Source organism: Ostrinia nubilalis, chromosome 18, assembly GCF_963855985.1.
Source record: "Ostrinia nubilalis chromosome 18, ilOstNubi1.1, whole genome shotgun sequence".
Taxonomy (NCBI): domain Eukaryota; kingdom Metazoa; phylum Arthropoda; class Insecta; order Lepidoptera; family Crambidae; genus Ostrinia; species Ostrinia nubilalis.
In genome coordinates this window covers 983,684-1,006,952 of record NC_087105.1, presented here as the reverse complement: position 1 = coordinate 1,006,952, position 23,269 = coordinate 983,684, and the positions used below count along the sequence as shown (strand labels likewise).

Below are 23,269 nucleotides of genomic sequence, written 5' to 3'. Positions count from 1 at the left end.
AAACCATTGTCATAACCACCCACAAGATATAATAAGAATTGGCATTATTTAAATTACATCCTTATCCTGGACCTGTATCCCACTATCGTATTAGGTAATGTTTCAACTGATAGGTACCATAGGTACTGATAGGTAGATGAAACCATTCGTATAAGCGCTTGGTCTATCGATCCTATCAGTCGTAAGCCACTAAGTTGTCACAATCAGTTATAGGAATATATTTGGGCATCTAAACGTAAAGAAGAATAAAGTTACCTTGATGATCCTAGCGAAGTATTTCCCGTTCATGTAGTTGTCGGTCTTGAGGAACACCTCGCGCAGCCGGCTCTCGCCGATGGGGTTGTACTTCGCGTTGAACTTGTCGAAGCGGTGGAACGTGTTGCGGTCCTACGATAAAACAAGACAATTCATTTGAGTTGCCAGTTCAGTTGTTTCTGCCATATCGTCGAAGCTATAAGCAGTTTCATTGCCAAAGAAATTAATGAACTGAATAGGTAAACATTAATTAAGCTCCAAAGTTAGCTTTGAGTTTTAGAACTCGCAACAAACTGATCAACAACAGCTCCAAAACACTTTGAAAAAGAAATAATAAAGGCATATCCAGTGTTTCATAAAATGTCAAGTAAAAAGGTAATCTTGTAAATGATAACTCTGTAATAGGTACCTTTGCCAGTTTGTACTTTAGGTCTTTTACAAAGTGTACATACCTAGGTATAATTAAACTTGTGGAAACTCACCGCATGCACGTCCAGCATATCTACAGTCAGATCATAAGTGCTGAGGTTCATTGACTGGAACACCGCCTTCAGCGTCATGGGCGTGCCTTTGTGCAGGGTCACCACCTACGACAACCAAAATGTTTCAATGCGGACGAAGAAAACACAACGACGTCATCTAAATACATTTGTAGCAAAACTCAATGATCTATTAAAGCTGTAGGTGTACTCGTACATTGAGGACATTGAGAAATACAGGGTGACAGGTAAAGCGATACATTCCTTGAAAGGGGTTAAAGTAGAGCTTATTTGCAGTCATTTAAGAATGTCCGAAACTTGTTCATTTCCAAGTTATTCAAGATTTAAGTATTTTTTTAAAAATCTCCAGTTTTTATGTTAAAATGTACCCTTGTAATGAAGAATACGGAATAATGTTATCTTTTTTGTTGTATTCGTATAGCTAAATAATAAGATTGACATTTTAAATTAAAATTTGCAAGAAAGAATCGTCATTACTCAAGTAAAAGCTAAAAAAACCATGTAATATTTTGCAAAAAAAATATGTTTTAGGTAATTAAACGAAGAATTTCCAAGAAAAAATGTATGGAATGTTGTGTACAAATTACAGAATTTAGTTCCTTGATTCATTAGCTATTCAAAAAGGTACAGGTGTTTAACAAACACTACATAATTCTTTTTTTATTTGAATTTAAACGTCTAGTAAGATACTTTCATAAAAAAATAAATAAATAAAATAGTCACACTAACAACTGTTCTTGGGTCTCAATAAATGAAAAACTTAGTATTTTAATAATAATTGTATTACCTAATTTTATCTAGGTACATTATTTTAAGTCCTGCTCAAACTGTGAGCCCCGTCTTCTAATACAAGCTCGTAGTCTGTTTCTCACTTCTGTTTTTGTGTCTCTTGTTGTCAAACTTTGCTGAATATCTTGAGCTGCCCTATGAATGCGCTCACGAAGCTTTCACACACACAGCACACTTTCGACTCAGTGTACGCCAATGGATGGATCACCAATATCCACTTCGTTGGATTGGGCGCGGTGGACCCATTCCTTGGCCAGCCAGAAGTCCGGATCTGACCCCTTGCGATTTTTATTTATGGGGTCACATGAAGTATCTCTTGTATGTAACCCCCGTAAACAACGAGCAAGAGCTTCGTGAGCGCATTCAGAGGGCAGCTCAAGATATTCAGCAGTTTGACAACAAGAGTCACAAAAACAAAAGTGAAAAACAGACTACGAGGTTGTATTAGAAGACGGGGCTCACAGTTTGAGCAGGACTTAAAATAATGTACCTAGATAAAATTAGGTGATACAATTATTATTAAAATACTAAGTTTTTCATTTATTGAGACCCAAGAACAGTTGTTAGTGTGACTTTTTTATTTATTTATTTTTTTATGAAAGTATCTTACTAGACATTTAAATTCAAATAAAAAAATAATTATGTAGTGTTTGTTAAACACCTGTACCTTTTTGAATAGCTAATGAATCAAGGAACTAAATTCTGTAATTTGTACACAACATTCCATACATTTTTTCTTGGAAATTCTTCGTTTAATTACCTAAAACATATTTTTTTTGCAAAATAATACATGGTTTTTTAGCTTTTACTTGAGTAATGACGATTCTTTCTTGCAAATTTTAATTTAAAATGTCAATCTTATTATTTAGCTATACGAATACAACAAAAAAGTTAACATTATTCCGTATTCTTCATTACAAGGGTACATTTTAACATAAAAACTGGAGATTTTTTAAAAAATACTTAAATCTTGAATAACTTGGAAATGAACAAGTTTCGGACATGGTGTCATTATGACTTAAATGACTGCAAATAAGCTCTACTTTAACCCCTTTCAAGGAATGTATCGCTTTACCTGTCACCCTGTATAATCTTGTGCATCCCTAATGTTAAAGATAAGAATATAAAATCAGTAAATACCTCGTCGGCGTGCTTCTTCAAAGTCTTCTTGATGAACCGTAGCAGATGTTTCTGGTTCATACAAGATGCTGCGTGTATGTGCGTATCCACTTTCCTGGAAATAAGGATCCTCAATAATCACTGATATTTCCAAAAGTTTACTCGTCCTTTGGCTTAGAAGTTATGTTTGAAATTACCTGATGTTATAGAAATCCCGATGAGGTACTGCCTTCTGAGAGGCAAGTTCTCTCAGCTCATTGAGCAGAACATGTAACTGGAATTTCGAGGACAGGTAACTAAGACGACGGTAACAGAATGATTTCCTGAAAAAGAAAGGATCAAGTTGAATTCCTTACAAGTTAAATCACTTACCATCAGGTGAGAATATAGGCCAAGAGCTTCCCCGTTGGGAATAAAAAAAAAATGTTCTAGATAAATATCTAGACAACGGGAACGAATGTATTTACATTACCTTGTTATTCGGTCATGCAACGTTACACAAAGCAGGAGTTTACTTTTAGTTTAGTGATCTTTGAAAAATAAAGGCCTTTGTAGAGCTCTACAAGAAGAAAAACTATAAAAAAACTTACAATGGTCCATCTGAGATCATGTTGCACATGGTAATCTTATCCTGGATATACTGCTGCAGGGTGATGTACTCGTAGGGCACCCTGGCCTCCTGGCCATCCTCGCCCTTCTTGTACAGGTTGAACACCCCATGGTCCACTTTGATGGTATAGCCTTTCGCAGGGGGCGTGGGACCCTCCCAAGGGTCCTTGCCATCCTTGAAGGGTGGATGGACCATGTGATCTGGTGACCAAAAAATACCATTAGTCGTTTATCTTATCGTGTCCTATTTCTATGATAATATAATAAGAAGACTAGAGAGTGGAAAAGGGAGGGAGAGTGTTGTTTTCTTCTTATGTCCTGTACTTTCCCTGTTTTCCTATTCCTCTTCAATTTCGTTGCATACTAATGACAGTTTGACATTAGCCTAGGATAAAATTGGCTTCCACTGGTTGATTTTAAGTCACTGTCAAGCTGTAGATCCGAGCTATAGACACAGAAGTTGCAGCAATAGACTAGATAGATTTTGAGATAGATATAGATAGAATAGTCTCTGGCAGTAAAAGAAAAGTCAGCTCTTCTTCCAGTCCCTAGACTTCTACTGTGCTTCTGCTCTCACCTGCTATATGGCTCTTGGTGACCTTGTAGATGGGCGCGTGGTTGGCGGGCGCATCCGCATCCATGCTGCGGACGAACCTCGCCGTGATCGCGTAGAAGCTCTGCTGAGACATCTCCATGTACCTCTTGCGGATTTCCAGCGCCTGCACCAGGTATGAGGACGCTTGCTGCAAGTCTTCTAAGGGCACCTGATGAGATATTTAAGGATATTTTATAAAGACTTCGGAGGTTCCACATAACTGACTGATGTTTGAAGAGCTTAGCAGCGGATCTCTAGACAGTTTGTCGAGCACTTGTTCAGTACAGCAGTGTGAAATCATCTTAAGTCAAGTAATCTTAAGAGGATGGGGGTCGGCAAGGCTGTGGCGTGGTTTCGTCTATGGATATATTTATTCATAAGCATTTTGAAAGCGTTTCAAAGAGAGACGTTTTGAATGACTCTAGAAACTGGGTAATATAGGTGCAGAGGCAGTCGACTACTGTCCACGTTCTTACTGAATGAGTGACTTCCAAGTTCCCAAAGTGTTCAAGAATAGGGTATAAATAGACTAGCTAGAGGGAAGGAGTATGAAATTTTATAATCACCCCAGAAGTATCCTCCCCGCTAATGGCCACTCTCTGAAAATGCGGGAGTATGGTCTCCTGTTCGTCATCATCCGGCACCCGCAGCCGCGCCGCCTCCTCCAGCACTCCGCCCCCCGCCTCGCTGCCGGCGAAGGACCGGACTGACTGCCCGCATTCTGCCGCTCTGAGAACAAACAAATGACGGTTAAAGCCCGGTCTGTGAGCACGTAGAATTTTGTCCAATGACCCCAAGCTAACCATCCTTATCGCTCGCGCGTAATTATGTTGCTGTCGCGCTCTCACACTCACTGCGGGCGCCCGTCGCACAATCTATAGATACTTTTAATTTTCTTTAAGGCCCGGTTCAGTCACGCGCGGTATCCATGCGAAAAGCCAAGCGGTTTCTGGGTGGTTCTCACTGGTGAGGCATACGGTTTGATTTGCATCAAACGAGATTACGAAAACTGCTCCAACCGCGCGATCATCGCTTATCTGAACTAGACTTAAAACTTTCGCGACATCCTGGTTGAATCGTCAGGCGAATAGCTAATATTATGACTGAAACCTGTTCTAATTTCTATGTTACCTATTATAGCTGTGCATATTGGTTTCTCTTGTGACAAAACACTATTTATTGATGCAGCTGATTGTCTTGTAACACACACATAAAGTTCTATACACTTAGAAGCAAAATTAAATAAATGATAATAATGAAGAGACCAGTTACTGCCATTATTTATTGTTCCGTTCAACGAATATTGGTTCAGGACTGGAGTGAGTCATTGTACACATTTTCGACTACAATATTTCCACAACAGTCTAGCAAACTCCGCTTAATTACCCTTTGAGATCTGTTTGCTCTGACCGAAGCTGACTTCATTAATTGATATTTAATTGACTCCTACTACAGCATAGACCCACGCCACGTAATCGAGAAGGTTGGTAATGTCAACAATGTTGAACGTTCTTGATGAAAAACCTCCAAGAATTTGCGATCGCATCTCAAATCTAAATCAAAACAATTGAATCACTACTACGCTTATAACTTGCACACTATCAGATAAGATAAAGAAAAACCTTTTAAAGACATAAAAACAATTTATCTTATAGTTACATAGATCTACCGATGCTCACCTATGTCACCTAGAAAGCTTCAAAATTGCATAATAGGCAAAATAAAAGTGTTTTCTTAATTTCCCCTTTTTTTGCCCAGGTAGAAGAGGACATGATAGAAAGATAATTTCGACTTACTACCTGCTACAAATAATTTAAAACGAAATCTTAAAATAACATCGCATAGAACTAGTCAGATTACTAGAAACAACCATAAGTGAGATAGCCTGAAAGAAAACTCTTTCATAGAAGTTGTTACGAGAGGGAATAAATCAAGGTCTGCTGAAGCACCGAGTAATAAAATGAGCTAAATATAAAAAAGTAAAGCTAAATATATCTTTCTTGAAGAAAGTTATCGGCACAGCGGCATGCATTTCCGCGAAGCTTATCTCTACACGAGCGAGCGCCTCGGATGACGCCTCGTGGGTGTAATTCATAACGAAGTAACTTTTTATTTGTCGCTTGACTTGTCCACGTTCCAATCCAGCGATAATTTGTGCTATTTTTTGACCGAGGGTTTCCTTAAAACCTCATCATTAACTTTGCCTTTCGCAATTAACTTGGCACGTTTGAAACTTTTTTTCGACTTTTTTCTTTCTGAAGGGGGGAGGGAAACCTCTCTATAAACTTTGTATCAGAACAGTGAGATCATTATTCTCCCTCTCGGTTTCTAAAAAAAGGATTGGACAAAAAAAGTCGACATGATGTCAACTGAAATACTGTGGTTAGTTTTGTTTTCAGACCGCCTGAAGTGTGCCTGGCTATGGGCTCGTAAACAAACCCGTTTTCATGTTTTGCAAATATTTAAACTAACCTTGTATTTCTAGTTGAGGTCCATCGCTGGCATTCGATTTTACTCCCAAACATTTTTAAACTCCACTATAAACGTTCTTATTTTACCGCGCGTTTATTCTTTTTTATTTTTTACTTTTTTTTTTCTCGCACAGACACCAAACTTATTCAGCTTCCACTTTTTAAATCAACGGCAAAGGCATAACAGAACAGGCGCTCCGAAATGCTAGCCTGCCAATGCCGTACACGAGTCGCATCCCTTCGCTAGGGTTAGTGTCGCAGCAAGGCTGATCCAATTATGCCACTAATAATATCGGTGGCTTTATATTAGTGGTATATGGACAGACGCCCACACGCGGCAGGCATCCGATAGGTGAGGAGATTCCAGATGGAGAATTTGATGACAGCCACGAAATGTGCTTCACGTAATTGAATTTTGACAACATTAACACGCAGAGGAAACCTACAGACTAAAAATTAATTTGTTATTGATATACTAACACAATTAAAATTGAAAATATTTGTCCAGTAAATGAGATAACGTAATTGTCGAAGTTAATTAATTACATCATATTGACAACTTTTAAGTACCAATAAAACAATGACTCGTTTAATGAAGTAGTTAATTTGAAACGACATGTAAACAAAACTATATGAACAATGTTTCTTCAATTAAAGATAGAATCAAGCACTATGAATGTCGCCGCTAATTGGTACATTGTGCAACGAAATAAGGCGCAGCGGAGCACAGTAAACAGCCCCGATCGGTCCATTAATAACGAACGTGTCTATGGTTCTTCTTAATTGGACTCATTGTAAAATGCGACGCAGCGGAAAGTTACGAGCAAAGATTTTCACACTTCAATTCTTCAGCTTCAGCTATAATAGCGGAAACATGGCTTGTTTAGTACCTACTTCGTCATTAACAATTTGTTCTAAATTAGGCAAGAGGAAAACCAAGAAAAGCTGAAAAGCTAAATAAATTTATGTGTCTTACATTAACAACACAGCTATCGTCCTAGTGTCAAGAAAAGGGCGTGGAAATTCGAAATTCATGAAGATGTCACCACACTACGAATTTTCCCGAAAATGAAGTTTCAGAACTTAACTTGATCTTAGCAAAGAACTCCTTTGGGCAAACTCAAAAAACCTTTAGACATTTATGACTCTTTAATTACCCACCGGTACAATCAAACTCTTGTGGCAGCTTAATTAGAAACATTGTGCAATATACCGTAACGGAATGAGAGTAAACAGTCCCGGTCGGTTCTACTCTCGGGCATCTCGGCTATTGGAAGAAACATTCCGCTGTTTACTAGCGGAAACTTAGACTGTTTGGTAAACAGTCAATAACGATTAACGTCCAGAAAAAATCTACCACAAACATATTGATTTGAAATGATTTTATGATAGGGTGTTTCCTGTGAGGCGTCAAGCCGGTGCGAAGAGAGATGTGTTTCGTACCTATTGATTGAACCCTCATGTATGTTCAGGGATTGCTTTTAATTCAGAGATGCTTGGATTAGGAGGATGTAAAATATGGACAAAAGTATGCGTGTATAGTTAAGTCCCTTTGTTCTGTTTTTTATTTTCTTTTTGTGCCAATAAAGTTTTTCTTATTCTTATTCTTAAAATACCTGACAGACAAAACAGTCAATAAAACTGATCGTCAGATCATAAACTGTAACTTGGTCTTCTTGTTTTATGACACACAAATTACCTTATTTTCGTTACTTTTACAATTTGACCCAACCTGAAATCAAACCGCAGGCACGGCGATAGCGTCTAGACTGCTAATAAACAATAGCAATCGTGTGAACCATAACATTAAGTGACAGTTTATGGGGAGAGGCGCCGTGACAGCCGGAGTCGGCACACGCCCCAACACGGTTTGACGAACACATAAATTCACAAAGGCTAACCTAACCACACAGCCGCGCTTTGCTTCGTGCTTTGGCATTCGCTATGTGAGCCACATCACATAGCATGCACATAATGTGGCCAGGATGACTCTACATATTTAATTAGGCAAGCAGCAAAAATTATTTATACCGTATACAAGAAAGGTCCAAAAGTATCTACGAAGTTACGAACTCTAGGTACCTGAAAAGCAATTGTTCTTTACATTTTTCCGTCTCTACTTACTTCTTTACTTAGTTCAGTTTAGTTAACATTGAGTTAGATTAGACCCTGAAGAAGAGTTAAGTATGCACGATTTTAATTTGTCACAAACAATTTTTTACCAATAAACAGGGGAAAACACCAAGATGGAAAAAGCTGTCACACCGAGAAGCTTTTAATCATCAGGTCCGGTGAGCTGGCTCCCTTTAAAAAAGGTTGAGCAATGCAATGTAACTTCAGCCGCAGTCAGCCATTTATGAACTTACTCGTATAGCGACACTACCTAGTTAGTTACAATAATCATTCAGCGCCACGCAATCAGAAATCAATAGCTCTAATCGCGTTCTTGGAATTTAATGTTGCAGTAGGTATACGTATGTAATGAACGGCATGTATGGTTTGTCCTATGATGTTTGGATGAATACTTATGAACTGAATATTTTAAGCTAGTCGTTGTGGTGGGACAATTGCCAAATATCAATGAACAGAAGGTAGACGATACAGAAGCTATCGCAATCGCAACGTGCAAGGTGGGTGGCACCTATACATTTAATAGTCTGTGAAACTCCATACAAAACACCGGTTAAAGTTATAGTACGGTTAAAGTAAGGTAGTAGGCAGGAGCGGAGCGAAAACTAAAGATATGTCGGGCGGACGAATTTTCCTATAGAATTTGTCAGTGGCGGCGGAGCGGAGAGGAGATGTAGAAATAATGAAATCCGATAGGTTATTCAAAACACTACTAGTCCAGTCTCATTGACTGTGTAGAGACGCTGTTCCAAATTTGAAGTGTTAATGCACGGTACTTTTTGAGTGATGAGGAGTCAAAAGTGGCTCCAATTGGTTCGTCTAAATATACGCACGGTGCAGTCTCCTCCCTGGAACTAGGCTTAACATGCTCCCGCATGTCTAGAATATTAGCTCAATGTTGATTTAGTCGATTTTCTCCTGATGGAATAATGTTAGACAAAAATAAAATTTCCAATCATGGACCTATAAAAAAAGTCGGACGGATTCTCATCAACAAAATACTGTGACATTAGGATACACCAGCTTGCCTGTACGTACAGGCCGGCACGCACACATTCACACCCTGTTACACCACTTCGAGTGCAAACTTCACACAGTTGACACATTTAAGCAGCGAAAAAACAAAACGAATACGACATGTCTTGGGTGATGAAATTGTGTAAAAACCGTTCTGTTCGAACAAACAAAAATTAAGGAATCACATTTCACAGGCAAAATAATAATCCAATCACTTATTTCCCGACATTAAAATATTGAAATTAATTGAAATCAAACGTCATTCACTCGAAAAAATAATACGTCAAAGACCAGTGTTTTCAGTTATTTACGTGGGAAAATTACCCGAAATATGGGAAATTAATAATAATTTTAGGACTTTTTAGTTATTAATTACGCATACTATGGAAATAAAATAATTTATCATAATAATTATTGTTTTAATGGGATATATTTTCATAGGCAAATTTGATCCTTCCCAAATGTGGAACTGCGAAATTCAAATTTTCTTACATTGATTGCAAGTCAGTGTCAGGTTGTGTGTTAAAAAAATCTATCAAGAGATAATAATAATATATTGATGATGCATAAGATTATGATTATAATGTACACAAGATTCGTAATTTGTAACTGCGTGAATCATTTTTGATCAACATTATGTACATACCCTGACACACTGACTTGCAAACAATGTAAGAAAATTTGAACATTGAAAATTTCGCGCCTTCCTCAACGCATTCACCTTTCTATTCATCCTTTTAAAATGGCACGGAATAATTCTGTCTACATTTCCAAGTAACATCTGCCGATCTATGTTTTTCTTAAAATAAATGGGTAAAATGTTTTGGCTAACATGGCATCCCTAAATTCACTCACACAATAGACAAACGCCAAAATTTTGCGTCACAGTTTTGTTGTAGCGCGAGTTCCGTCCGCCTTTTTTTATAGGTCCATATTTCCAATATTACAGACCTTCTAGAGCAGATGCCGCGAAAACTATACAAGATATAGAAAAACTTGACTATCTCACCCTGTAGCAAATTGAAAAAGCTTTTTTTGGTTCATAGTAGCTATGTCACTAAGACGCATAGTTTCCGAGGATTACGCGAAAAACCGAAAAGTGGTACCTTTAAACCCCCCTCTCCCCGCCGGCTCAAGGGCTAAAGGCGGGGACTTTTGCTATGTTCACCTCCTGACTAGTCTAAATAAAGTCCCGAAGTCAAAAATTGTGTTCCACGGATTTCCATCTATAATGCTTTATTGACTGGACTATACTCCTTTCCGCTTCTCCTTGACGGAAATCAGGCCAAAGGGTTAAAGCTCTGATCGCTACTTACTTGACATTGAGCTGCCTCTGGATGAGGAGCTTCTTCTCGATCTGCTCGATAGGGAACTGCGGCACCTCGTAGGGCGCCGACAGCTCGTTGGGCAGCTCCCGCGGCGCCTCCGCCCCCACCGCGCTGGTGGGGCTCTCGCTGCCTGCAAACAAAAGTCACCGTCAGGTTGGAGTGATAGGAACTATCAAGGCTAAAAGAGAAAAAGAAAAAAGAAAACATTTTGCACAAAATATTCTCCGACGTAAGTCCAAAAGTTAGTAAAAGCATCATCATCATCATTGCCACAGGACGTCCACTGCTGAACATAGGCCTTCCCCAAAAAAAAGCATAATTTACTCATACTATTTAGTAACAAGGAACTAAGAAGTACCTATACGCGATAAAACTTGCAATTTATTTATGCAGCAGAGTTAGATAGCAACTCAAATGCTAAGTTTTTTACAGATTTATCAAGTCTCTAACATTTTTTTAACATATAGGCATAAACAATGCATTAAAACTTATTATCTCAAAACTTAAAGACTGTTTACGAGAGAGGTTCAACTGATAAGGTTACTGTTACTAAATTAATCATTTCATTTCATCTTAATCTTCCTCTTTCATTCGAGTAAACATCTCGAATAGCCGATCGATATATCTTCACTCCTACGATATAAATAGCCCACAGAAGGTGTTAGGAGTGCGTCACAACAACGCAGCCTGCGCGTGTAGGTCGCGATACGATACGACGAGTGCATACAAATGTCCTCCTATTTGTAAACATTGCCAGTTTTGTTTACGATTCAACATCTTTATGGTCTGTCGAGAAAGAATAATTGCAGTCTACAGTCGATGCCCATAAAGTTTAGCTTTGAGAACTCCAAATAAGGTTTGATAGCAGTAGCAACAGATCTAACTGTGTGACATCATTTTTTTACTATCAAAAATTTTATAAAATTTACTGCCCACAATATTAGAGTGCAAAAGGCGGACTTGATGCCATTTATGGCATTTTTGGCCTCCATGTTGCCTTTCATGTCCAAACCAAACTGAACCAAACTTGACAATATCAGTCTCAATTAATTTACAAACTTATATAAGGTGTTATTTTTTGTACTGATCATACTTTACCAACGCATCTAATAAAATCATACAAATACAACCCAAGTGTTTTTAAAAAAAAATTCAGGCTAGTTTTCGAGTAAAACGACAAAGAATGTTTCGAAAAAAATAAAAAATAAATCATCCTTTGAGCGCGGTGAGTATTTGTTTGTACGCACTATCGTAGTAGCCGGCCGAGGGCAACGACCTGCCACGTGCCGTGCCGCGTGAGTCGGCCATATTGATATCGCTCGCTGCCATGCCAGTCGCTCCGCGCCCACAGCCCGCGCCGAGCCGCCGATCGGCATGCGGGAGCGCAACAACATAAATAATCGTCCCAGTCCGTCCAATGCGCCCAAACGTATTGCAGTGTATGTGTGATTTATTACAATGCCGCGCTTGATCAATAACAAAACGCAGGTGAAATTATGTTTCGGGCACACTAACTGGCCGACGAGAAACATTGACGAGTCGAAAACCTTCATTGCTTGTTTGGAGCCGCGCAGCGCTTCAGGGAGCGCAGCCGTATCCTGACTTGACGAGATTCCGTGCGCTTCGAGGACGAAGTTCTGGATTTCAATTTCAATCACCGGCACAGTGCTGGCGGTACCCACGGCGGCTTTTGCGTAAAAATACGGAATGCCTTATCAAGGAGTTGTTGCCAAAGGGCCACGACCGCGACCTAGTTCTATCGATGGTTATTGCGGAAGTCTACCTAGGTACATACCTACAGTGTGATTTGGACAGATGAGTGCTTGTTTACGCGAAAGGGACTTTTTCCGTAAAAAAGTTAGTGCGCGAATTGTGAATACAACATCCGACGTGGTGTCTAGTGAACAGCAAGCAAGTGTGCAGCCCGAAAGCATTACCTCAATTCGATCGTGGCTAGATTAGACAGTGCAAGACAGTGTTTACGTGAACATTCAACAAAGGCTTGACGTTCAAAATGTATTGTGATTAGTGTAATAATAACCTAGGAACTTTAAATAACAACATTCAAAATAGGTAAATGTGTGAATAAGTAAAATCAATGAATCTAAAGTGTGATGGCAAATCATAATTTAGGAATTAAAACCAGGAAAATTGATCAGTGAGTTTTATTTACAACACCTATTCATATTCAATATTAGGGTGCATTTCCACTGAAGCGAAGCGAAGTAGTAATAGGTATGTACCTATCAATTTTTTATTACGTCTCTAAATAAATTGCGTAGGCATTACGAAACCGTAGATATTGAATTCCAATTTCTATCCTTTTTTAAATTTCTAGTTTAACGCGGATGATTCGCCTCGGTTCGTTGGAAAAGTCCCCCGCTATTACACTAATGAAAATACACTTATTTACCTACTTATGTAGCTAGATTTTGTTTCTCCCAGCGCGTAGTACCTATTAACATGACGTAACATCGTACATACTCACGAGTGATAATTTTTGGTAACGTAGGTTTAGTGTAATCAAACCTTTATGTGTGTGAACGTTGAATGAATGCGCGCGGCCATTGTTCGTACTCGTATGAATGAAATGAGTAAAGAAAGAGAGAGAGGCAGTGAGTGAAGACAGGATGGTTGTAAAAATAATATCTTTTTTTTGTTAGGAAAAGTAAAAACAAAAACTAGCCTGAATTTTTTTTTAAAAACACTTGGGTTGTATTTGTATGATTTTATTAGATGCGTTGGTAAAGTATGATCAGTACAAAAAATAACACCTTATATAATTGTTTTATCCTGTGTTAAAGCTTTTTTCGTAGAGCAGACACATCAAAATAAAATTCTATTGCAGATTGCTCGTAACAAGTCTGAAACATACGCCTAGGCTATGATAAATAACTAGCTATAAACAAGTTTACATTTCACTAGAGGTCATAAACTAATAAATTTACCGCTCTTTCATCATTCACCCTCCTATTTCATCACTTTACGACATCGTAACAAGTGTATAAGTATTATCAAGGTAGGTACTAAATCATTTAAGTTAGAATTACAATGGGCTTAAACTATAAAATGTCTTTCAAATTTTCAATACTACCGAAGTACCGACTCTCAAAAGGTCGACTTTTTTCCGGTAGGTCGATTTTTTTCCCGAATGTAGAGTCACGTTTGTCGTTTCATTACGGCCCCTAATAATTATGTACAAATTAAATTCGATCAAACCATTTGTAATCAGTATTTTTGCCCAGTAAATAAGTAAATCCATTTGCAGAATGCAAACCCCAACTTCTAAATAAGGCGCGAGTGGCCAAAAGAACCAAAAAATCAATACAACGCGAGACAATACAATTTGGGGATGGAATTTTTGCGGTTTCCATTTCTGTTGGTCGTAGATTTGAATTCTAGTTTTTCCTACTAAATACCCTGGCTGTACTTATTAAATACGTAAATAACTAGGACATTTATTAAAATCAGTCACTCAAAATGTGTCTGCTATGCTGCCCTGTCGTTGCTGTGCAGTTGGACAATTGATTAATTAGTAAAATTACCCCATTTCCACTTCATAATAACTCATTACTCATTAGTCATTACTCTGAATAGCAAAATGAATGCCACTAGAGTTGCCATGAAAGACCTAGTTATTGAACTAAATAAATACATACTTGTAACTGTACTTAACTAACTACTCAATGTTTTTGTAGTTATTTAGAGCTCAGTTAGCTTTTTAACTACGATATTTATTAATCGGGCATTGACCCGAATACCCGATTTTCATCACGCTACTTCTAACAAAGGAATCGATGGATTTGATTCCTATCGATTTGAAAAATGCATAGGTACTGGATTTTCATTGTTAGGTATTTTGTAAGTCAAATTCATGTCTGTCTCCGAACAATAAAGAAACTTCAAGTGCTATAACAAGTCTAGACATTTATGTAGGTATCTTACATGGCTAGATTCGATACTGTCTTTTTAAAGTCTATGACAACAATAGGGTAACCATGAGAACGACTTAATTAGGATATTTAGGACATATTTTCCTTATTATAACATGAATTATCAATCTTTTTTCACTTGAAATCGTACTAAGGTACTTGATACAAATAAGGCCTATACATCAGAAAACACAGATAAATAAATCCAACCGGGATAATACTTCAAGGACACGTACTCATATGCCCTACAACCCGGTAGAGTGCAAGAGTGTCGCGATCCACGATCCCAGCACCAATTGGCACGCGTTCTTCTAAGGTGGTGGGTGATTTCGTGCTCTCTTATAAAAATCTGGCGATTTCATCTTAAATTTTCGGTAAAATAACGCTGTTTTAGATTGATCTTTTCTTATTAATCGTTTCTAAATATTTCTTACTAGCTAATAATTACCTTAATTTGTACTACTGGCTATAGATGCATTATTTGTAAATTTTTAAAGACAACAAGAGCGAGATATCTAATAAGGCCTAGGCCTTATTTCAGCATGGTAGGCCATATTGGATACTTATGTCAACACCTGATTACGGACAAATTCATTAAACTAAATGAGTCAAAGAGTAACTAAATATTTATTTAATAAGAATGTTACTAACAGCACAGAAAATAAAAAGAAAACAGAGTAAAAAAAATTTACTAAACCTGTAAAAAAAAGAAACAAAATACAAAACCAATAAAAAATAAGAAAAAAAAGCCGTATGTATAATTCTAAAGGATAGGAGAATCAAAGCTGGTATTATCATGCCTGTCTCGAAGACAATGTAGCAGATATGCTACCATAAAGGAATGCTTTTGGTGGTATCATAAAGATTGTGTAGGAGTTCGTAAAGATGATTCAGAAGCCTTTTTATGCCCTGGTTCTAACAAAAATTGAGATCTCATTTTGTTTACAAAAAATCAAGACTAAATGATGTTCCTAAACTGATTTATTTAAAAGGTTTTATGTGTAGGCCTTATTCGAACACGGTGTTTTAATAAGCCCTATACAAAAAAATAATATTGTTTGTTTTTGATATTTTTTTTGATAATTTAAGTAAAGAATCATTACTTTGTTACTATGAATATTTAATTTTATCTATAATTTATGTATTATTCTTAATAAGTGGAATTTAAGTTTATCTAGAGATATACAGTATATTTTCTGTTTACTTGGTATGTAAAATTTTGATGACGCAAACAAATCGACGTGTTTAATGTTATAAAACCGCATTTTGTTTAATACAACCTCAATTTTAAGATCTAAGGTAAACGGCTACTAGTTCGTGATAGTACGTAAGTTCGTAAGTTTTTTCTCTAGCTCAAATAATAAGCAATTGGAATATTATTTATAAAAATTCTTCATTACTACAAAAACTCTATTATTTAAGCTATCTAAAAAACCAAGTACCAACATTGTAGCGCCAAAAATGAGAGCAATACGAAGCTTCAAACTCTCAGAGAGCCAAAAACAGCCGTGCGGCTTGCAAAGGTTGTTCTCACCGTAAGGTTAGCGCTCCAACTTCTTAAGCTTATAAAAAGGCGAAGGAACGTCCATTTAAATAAAACTTGTAATAGTGGTTTCATGTGTTCGTTGACAATGGATTTGGCTTAGAAAAAAGTTATATGAAAACTTAGAATTCCTTTAAAATTGCGATTAATTGACTCACGAAATAGCGTACATATTATTTTTCGGGTGTCCCCTATTTCGTGACACTACCGATTCAAGGATATTATGGATAACATTTTGATGCTTGGTTTTTAAATGATTATTTATGATAATTTAAATGTAAGTTATGAAACAAATAATGCATTTATTTAAGTTTCTCATGACCTAAATTCGGTATATGTTTCGTTCACTAGAATTTATATGACACCAGTTTGAAGTTCACATATATGACCAATTTTAAGATAAATTAGCATAAGTAGTACCAGCATAATTTTGGGTTTATTTCGATTTGTTTTATTTATCTTTGTTTATTTGTATTTTATATGGGATAGATAATAGTTAATTGACACATTTTGACAATAATCCATGAATTTTACTTGGGGAATTTGGAATAATCAGTATCACGAAACAAGGAACCGTATTATTGTTACTTTTTTCCAAGTTCGTGACATATAAATGTATGGTGTTAGGTACTTTTATGACACATACCATTAAAGAAATCGACATATTTTTTAGTTTTTAATACTTACCTACCTAAGAAATTAATTAATTACTTACTTTTTATTATGAGTCATTGGCGTATCTGGGGTTATTTTTAGGGGGGGGGGGGGGGCTACCGTCACTTGAAACAGCTCCAGGGGTGGGATTATGGGGAGAAAGGGGGGGGGGAGGGGTTACAAATAACAAATCAAAATTTTATGGCTACGAAGGGGGGGGGGGGGTAAGTCCCCCCACATTTCTAATGGTTAAATAAATATTTTCACATGTCGCTAGAAATAACAAATCAAAATTTTATGGGTACGAAGGGGGGGGGGGGGGGGTTAAGTCCCCCCCCCTACATTTCTAATGGTTATAGTATAAATATTTTCACATATTGTTAGAATTAACAAATCAAAATATTATACTAGACACAATATTTCTTATGTAATATTAATTATGTAGGTAAGTAATATCGTCAATTTCACATAATTATTTTATTCTAAATTTTTATTATCGTTTTTAAATTTATTAAACCCTTAATCATTATTAAAATATCCTAACTGGATGCATAAAACCTTATCCCGAAATAGGGGACATGAGTTCACGAACTTAGAAACAGAGCAAAATTTTGTCACGAAACAGGATCCAAACAAGAGGTCCGCAGAACAATTAATATAAAAAAAAGTTCAAACTATATAACTATAAATTATGTATTAACTTACTGTCAAAAGACCAAAGTTTAGCATACAAAAGCTTTCATACTGATATCATGCTTGGTTATTTTTAAATAAAATGTTAAAGTCGTAAGAGCCTTAATATACCGAAGTAGGGGGCACTTACCTTACAGGCATTTGAATCATATAGGCCTTATTCCGTGTAGGTGATTTAATAAAGCCAAAATCAGTGGTTTCGTAATTTGCTTATTTTGAATAGATTTAGTTAAAAATTGTGTTATTTTTTGTAATATTATAAAAATTAAAGGATGGAAGAAGTTAATAAACCTTGTTTTTGTTGACTGGCGTTAATATTTATTGAAATATAAGCATTTAAAGTTAGGTAGGCCTTATTTGTATCAAGTACCTTACTTTAAAAAAAGTATACATTTATTAATGTCAATATACGATAACTATTTTGTTATTGGAAATAACATGTTTTTTTAAGTGATTTAACTACGTCATTAATTTGTTTTGGTTTTGTTCTATAGCTAACAAAAACTCTTAAATTGGTAGCGTTTGAAAATTTATATTCAAGGGGCTGTCAGTCTTGGGAACTTGTTGCCAAGTGACAAACTGATAATCGTCGTTCAGTCGTGACGTGACCGCTGAACTAACCAGAGAAATAGGGGGTAAGGGGGCGAAGGGATCGGGGATCGGGCACAGCCGACAACGCATTCGGTCAAGGTCTGCTATGCATAATGTAGCTCGCGCGAGCAACGTGACAGAATGCAAATGGCTAGAGTTCGAAACAAGCTGCTTCAATTTAAATGCATCTGAAATTTAAATAAAAAACCTTACATTGGAGGTGAAAACTGAATAAATAGGTAGGTTTTACCTACTATCGATAGTAGAGATATTGCACAAATGTTGCAATAATAAACATTATGTACTTTTTCATACTTTTCGGACACTACCAGTGTAATGAATTGAATAGTTGTCAAATTGGGTAAAAAAATGGAAAACTTCCTTAGAACGGAAAGTAAACTACGAACGAGACCAATCCAGCACTGACATGCATGCTCGATTTCTAAAATATTTCACCGATTAATGAACAACAATGTCGAATGAAACTACGAAACAAACGTAAAGTAATGGATGAACAAACAATTTGATCATCTCAAATTAAAGCAGGTGTTTTCATGAAAAGAATGGACGAATACAATTGGTTTTATTAACTGAGGAAAAGCCGTTTCGTGGAATGTAGAGCTTTGTAATTTCATTGGATACTAAAAGTGCCGAAATTTGCCTAGAATAGTGACGCTGTTGGTGACAAATTACAGGGTGATTCATTGGTAGGTGATCAAAAAGAATTAATTCTACTACCTACTCAATTGCAACAACTTTTTCCGAGAAAACGATGCTGAAATTTTCCACAAAAAAATATTCGTAGTTGTGTTTGAATGGTAAATTCAACACATTTTGATTAAAATTTCCAAAAACCGAGACTTTTCAAAGTATTATATTTTGCAAAGTTAACTGTCGTCCAAACTTCCAAACCCATTAAAGATTCGGTGGTCCGAGTAAGACCAAGGAAGTACATTGAGCCCGCAGTCCGCTGCCAAGCGCCACTCGAGTGGTTCATAAAATCGGTTTACGCATTGCGGGTGTGCGGACGGCGACACATTACAATTATTTATTGCACTCCACGGCGCATTAGGATGTCGCGAGACTAAAAACAATAATTATTGAAAGAATAATTTAGTGTAAGCATTTTTATTTGACTTTACACTACAGATTTTTCTTTGTCTCGTGAATTATGGGGATTTTTCTCAGCAAATAATATGTTACATTTTACACGCTTGAATTATTTTACTTTTAAATCTAATACATTCTCTCTAGCTCAGATTACCCAGTGGAAACCTCAACCCAAATACTTCTGTAATTAAACAAAGAAAATATATTTAAAATATTTACTGCTCCGATCACCTGGCACGGTCTCCTCCTGAGTTTCGGAAGGGCGGCGCACATGCCACAGGTCCTTGTCGAAGCTGTACATGTTTATCACTATCGATATAAAATGTTGTAATAATCACATCACTCGTGGATATTATTGTCACCACACGTCAGCACAGCAGTCTTGTTCACTGTCCTACTGGTATTACTTTTACCAGATGAGTCGGAGGTTATCTCTCATTCAAGATAAGCTTCAAAATAACTACGCAAGTTAATGTTATGACACAGGAATATTTCTGTCGTAAGAAAGCTTTATTTGCACAGTTCAAAGGCGATTCCGATAAATTTATTTTTGTACACAATAGCCATGTTTGTTCTTCTGCTCAGTTGTGTTTTTTTCCTATACATTGTTTGAAGATTAATCTAGCGTAAGTAGATCTGCGATAAACAATGACATGAAAAAAGATAATCACAACCATAATTTGGTAAAAGGGCTATAACAGATACCTACTTAATAGCTACTTAGTTATTGATATTTCTTAAATTATAAATGAAATAGAAATCCTATTTCTACATGAAATTGTTTAAAAATTAAAAAATCTACAAGTGAAATGAATTTACTAAATTCGCAAAAAAAAACATTCTACGGAAAAGTAGGGTGGCCACGGATTCGGCTGAAATAGGTACATGCTTTGAAATAGGCTTCTAATAATCAACAGTAAAAATATCTATTAAAATATCAGATTTGCCATGATTTATCCACTGGATAAAACATTTGAATTTAGTTGAATGCTGTTAAAGTGTATTACTATTTCTATAGTCCAAACATAGGTACCTACTACCTAAACCTAACTAACATAACAGTCATAATTGATGTAGTGTACGACGGAACCCCGCCACTGGTTTGCTGGGCGAGGCGAGCAGCCACTTGGCTTCCAATTTACGACCCCATCACTCCTTGCCCCAAGTCCCGACTACATTACGTGATGAAGTGCGTATTTATTACGTGTTGTTATCACACCATTACGATTACAAGCTGCTTCGCTCAGACGAGGTCAAGCAGACAAATTGTAAAATTATTTCTATGTGCTAATTTTATTTAAACAATTTTTCATATTATTGGTAGGTATTATTAACGTTATTTCAGGCCACAATACATTGATAACAAAGCTTGGGGTCGGGAATGAGGATAAATTTTCATTAATTACCTATAACAATAATAAAATAATATTTTATATGTCAAAAATTCTAATAAATAATACGATAATATGTATGAGATCACATATTAATTTTAATTGAGAAAAGATAAAAAATTGTGACTATAAATGCATTGTAATGACCCTACGAATTTGGACCTGGTTACCGGTATTTAACAAAGTTGACTGGTAGAACTTTCTAATTTATGCGAACCTGGTTATGATAAACAAACACCTGCAATCTTAAGCACAAAAATGTTACATTGTGACGCAATGGTTAAACTCCAGCGAAGTTTAATTTGTATTCCATTGGTCTCCCAGTTACATGATAAGCAGACAGAATCGCTTTGGCATTTGTTATCTTTGCTATGATATCATATGGGCTACTATTATACCATTCATCTACTGATGAAAATTTATCGAAATGTGCCAATAACAAAAGTTCAATAGCTATCAATCATAATAGTTAATATGATATTGATGTGACGATTTTCACACTTTTAGATATCTTAGAACCAAAGGTTAGTAGATAGATGTATGATTACAATTCATTGCATAAATAATTAGTAACTTTTCAAAAACAACCATTGTAAGAACGTTAAGAATACGTTAAAAACTTAAAACAATACTCGCACATTATCCTCGGCAGGGAACCATCACGCTAACGGATGTTTTAAAAAGTGGAATGACACACCGGAAAGAAGCAGGCGAAAACACAACAGGTTCGTCAATTAGACACGAGGAATCTGCATTGACATTCACGCGATTTAAATTCCAGCGAGCAACAGCGTAGTCAACATATTGTCAAGTAACTGTGCAAATATCACTTTATAAGTTGTATTTTGAGGTAATTTTTAATTAAGCATGACAGAAATAATCACAGTGTCATAAAAATCGATATGGAACAGTCAAGTTACGGTATATTATCAATATGTTTTGCCACGCGCGTTGTCAATCACGCCAGCCGTGCTAGCGAGCGGTTCAGACGGCGAGGCCCTACTGGCGAAGTGGCGGTGGCTGCCGAATGCCGCGGGCGGCGGACTGCACTCGACCCCAGCAAACAAATAGGTGAGGCAATAAACGGAATCGACATTGCATAATTTAAACTTGGTGTAACACCAGTTATTACGATTAACCTTTTTAAAGGTGATAACAAACTTCGTGAACCACAAACTGCGCATTTGCTAACGCGTTTGATGTACGAACTGTATGAACTTCCTGATGCAGCTGAATCAATAATTACCTACTTGTGTAGGTATAAACATAAAAACATACCTACACGTCTATCTGAATTCCCTCATTATGTTTTGATATTTACGTACTTCTTTCTCTAAGTAATGTCATAAATAATGATTTGCTTACCTACAGTGAAAGCTAGTTTCAGTGCATAATCCCAACTAATATTATAAATGCGAAAGTAACTCTGTCTGTCTGTCTGTCTGTCTGTCCGTCTGTCTGTCTGTTACGCTTTCCCGCTTAAACCTCGCAACCGATTTTGATGAAATTTGGCATAGAGATAGTTTGAGTCCCGGGAAAGAACATAGGATAGTTTTTATCCCGGTTTTTGAAACAGGGACGCGCGCGATAAAGTTTTTCTGTGACAGACAAAATTCCACGCGGGCGAAGCCGCGGGCGGAAAGCTAGTTATTCATATCCCAACTAATATTATAAATGCGAAAGTAACTCTGTCTGTCTGTCTGTCTGTCTGTCCGTCTGTCTGTCTGTTACGCTTTCCCGCTTAAACCTCGCAACCGATTTTGATGAAATTTGGCATAGAGATAGTTTGAGTCCCGGGAAAGAACATAGGATAGTTTTTATCCCGGTTTTTGAAACAGGGACGCGCGCGATAAAGTTTTTCTGTGACAGACAAAATTCCACGCGGGCGAAGCCGCGGGCGGAAAGCTAGTTATTCATACTTAGTAAAAAAAAAAACTTTTACTAAAAGTGGTAAACGTGGAAAATGCATATTTTTATGATAAGAACATATTATTATTATCTATGTTATATAAAATAATATTTTATAACATCATAACATTCATAACTTTTCTCGCACGACTCAACAGGCGCAATGTAAACAAGGAGCGTCATTGTTATCGTAGACTTGTAGGTAAATTACAAAGGCCACACACAACAACAATTAAGACTACTATTAATATTCATCACATACAAAACAACAGTCATTTATCAAGTCCTATAAATGGTAACCTATTATGACGCAAAAAGGACACTAACACAATACTTAATAGGAGTCTTTTTGTAAAAAAAAAGGTTTATAAAATCTTCCAGTGTTATAATGCCAACAAAAATCCAGTTCTGTTTTGCGCAATTACAACGAGGTCACCCTAATCTTTTTTCTTAGACAGCGTAAGATAATTTCGACTGCACTCGTATACCTTCGATAGCTCAGTTGGTAGAGCGGTGGACTGTAGTAGTGAACTCTCTGTTGAAATCCATAGGTCGCTGGTTCAAATCCGGCTCGAAGGAATCTTTTTGTATTTTTTTCTGATACTTAATTATTTACTTTTGTTTGATTTTGATT

The 23,269-nt window shown here is 36.7% G+C and overlaps 1 protein-coding gene and 1 non-coding gene across 2 annotated transcripts in view; one reads left to right on the top strand and one right to left on the bottom strand.

Moving 5' to 3' along the window:
• The window catches only part of LOC135080475 (AMP deaminase 2), a 44,482-nt gene that overhangs the window by 9,116 nt on the left and 12,097 nt on the right, over positions 1-23,269 (bottom strand). The window contains exons 2-9 of the mRNA XM_063975110.1: positions 10,802-10,943; positions 4,434-4,596; positions 3,850-4,036; positions 3,254-3,473; positions 2,861-2,986; positions 2,685-2,778; positions 738-842; positions 256-387 (exon numbers count right to left, since the gene is read on the bottom strand). Of these exons, the coding sequence (XP_063831180.1) occupies positions 256-387; positions 738-842; positions 2,685-2,778; positions 2,861-2,986; positions 3,254-3,473; positions 3,850-4,036; positions 4,434-4,596; positions 10,802-10,943 (1,169 nt within the window). The remainder of the gene's footprint in view (positions 1-255; positions 388-737; positions 843-2,684; positions 2,779-2,860; positions 2,987-3,253; positions 3,474-3,849; positions 4,037-4,433; positions 4,597-10,801; positions 10,944-23,269) is intronic.
• Positions 23,123-23,214, top strand: Trnay-gua (transfer RNA tyrosine (anticodon GUA)). The gene is given in 2 exon segments: positions 23,123-23,159; positions 23,179-23,214. It is a non-coding gene; the product is annotated as a tRNA-Tyr (tRNA).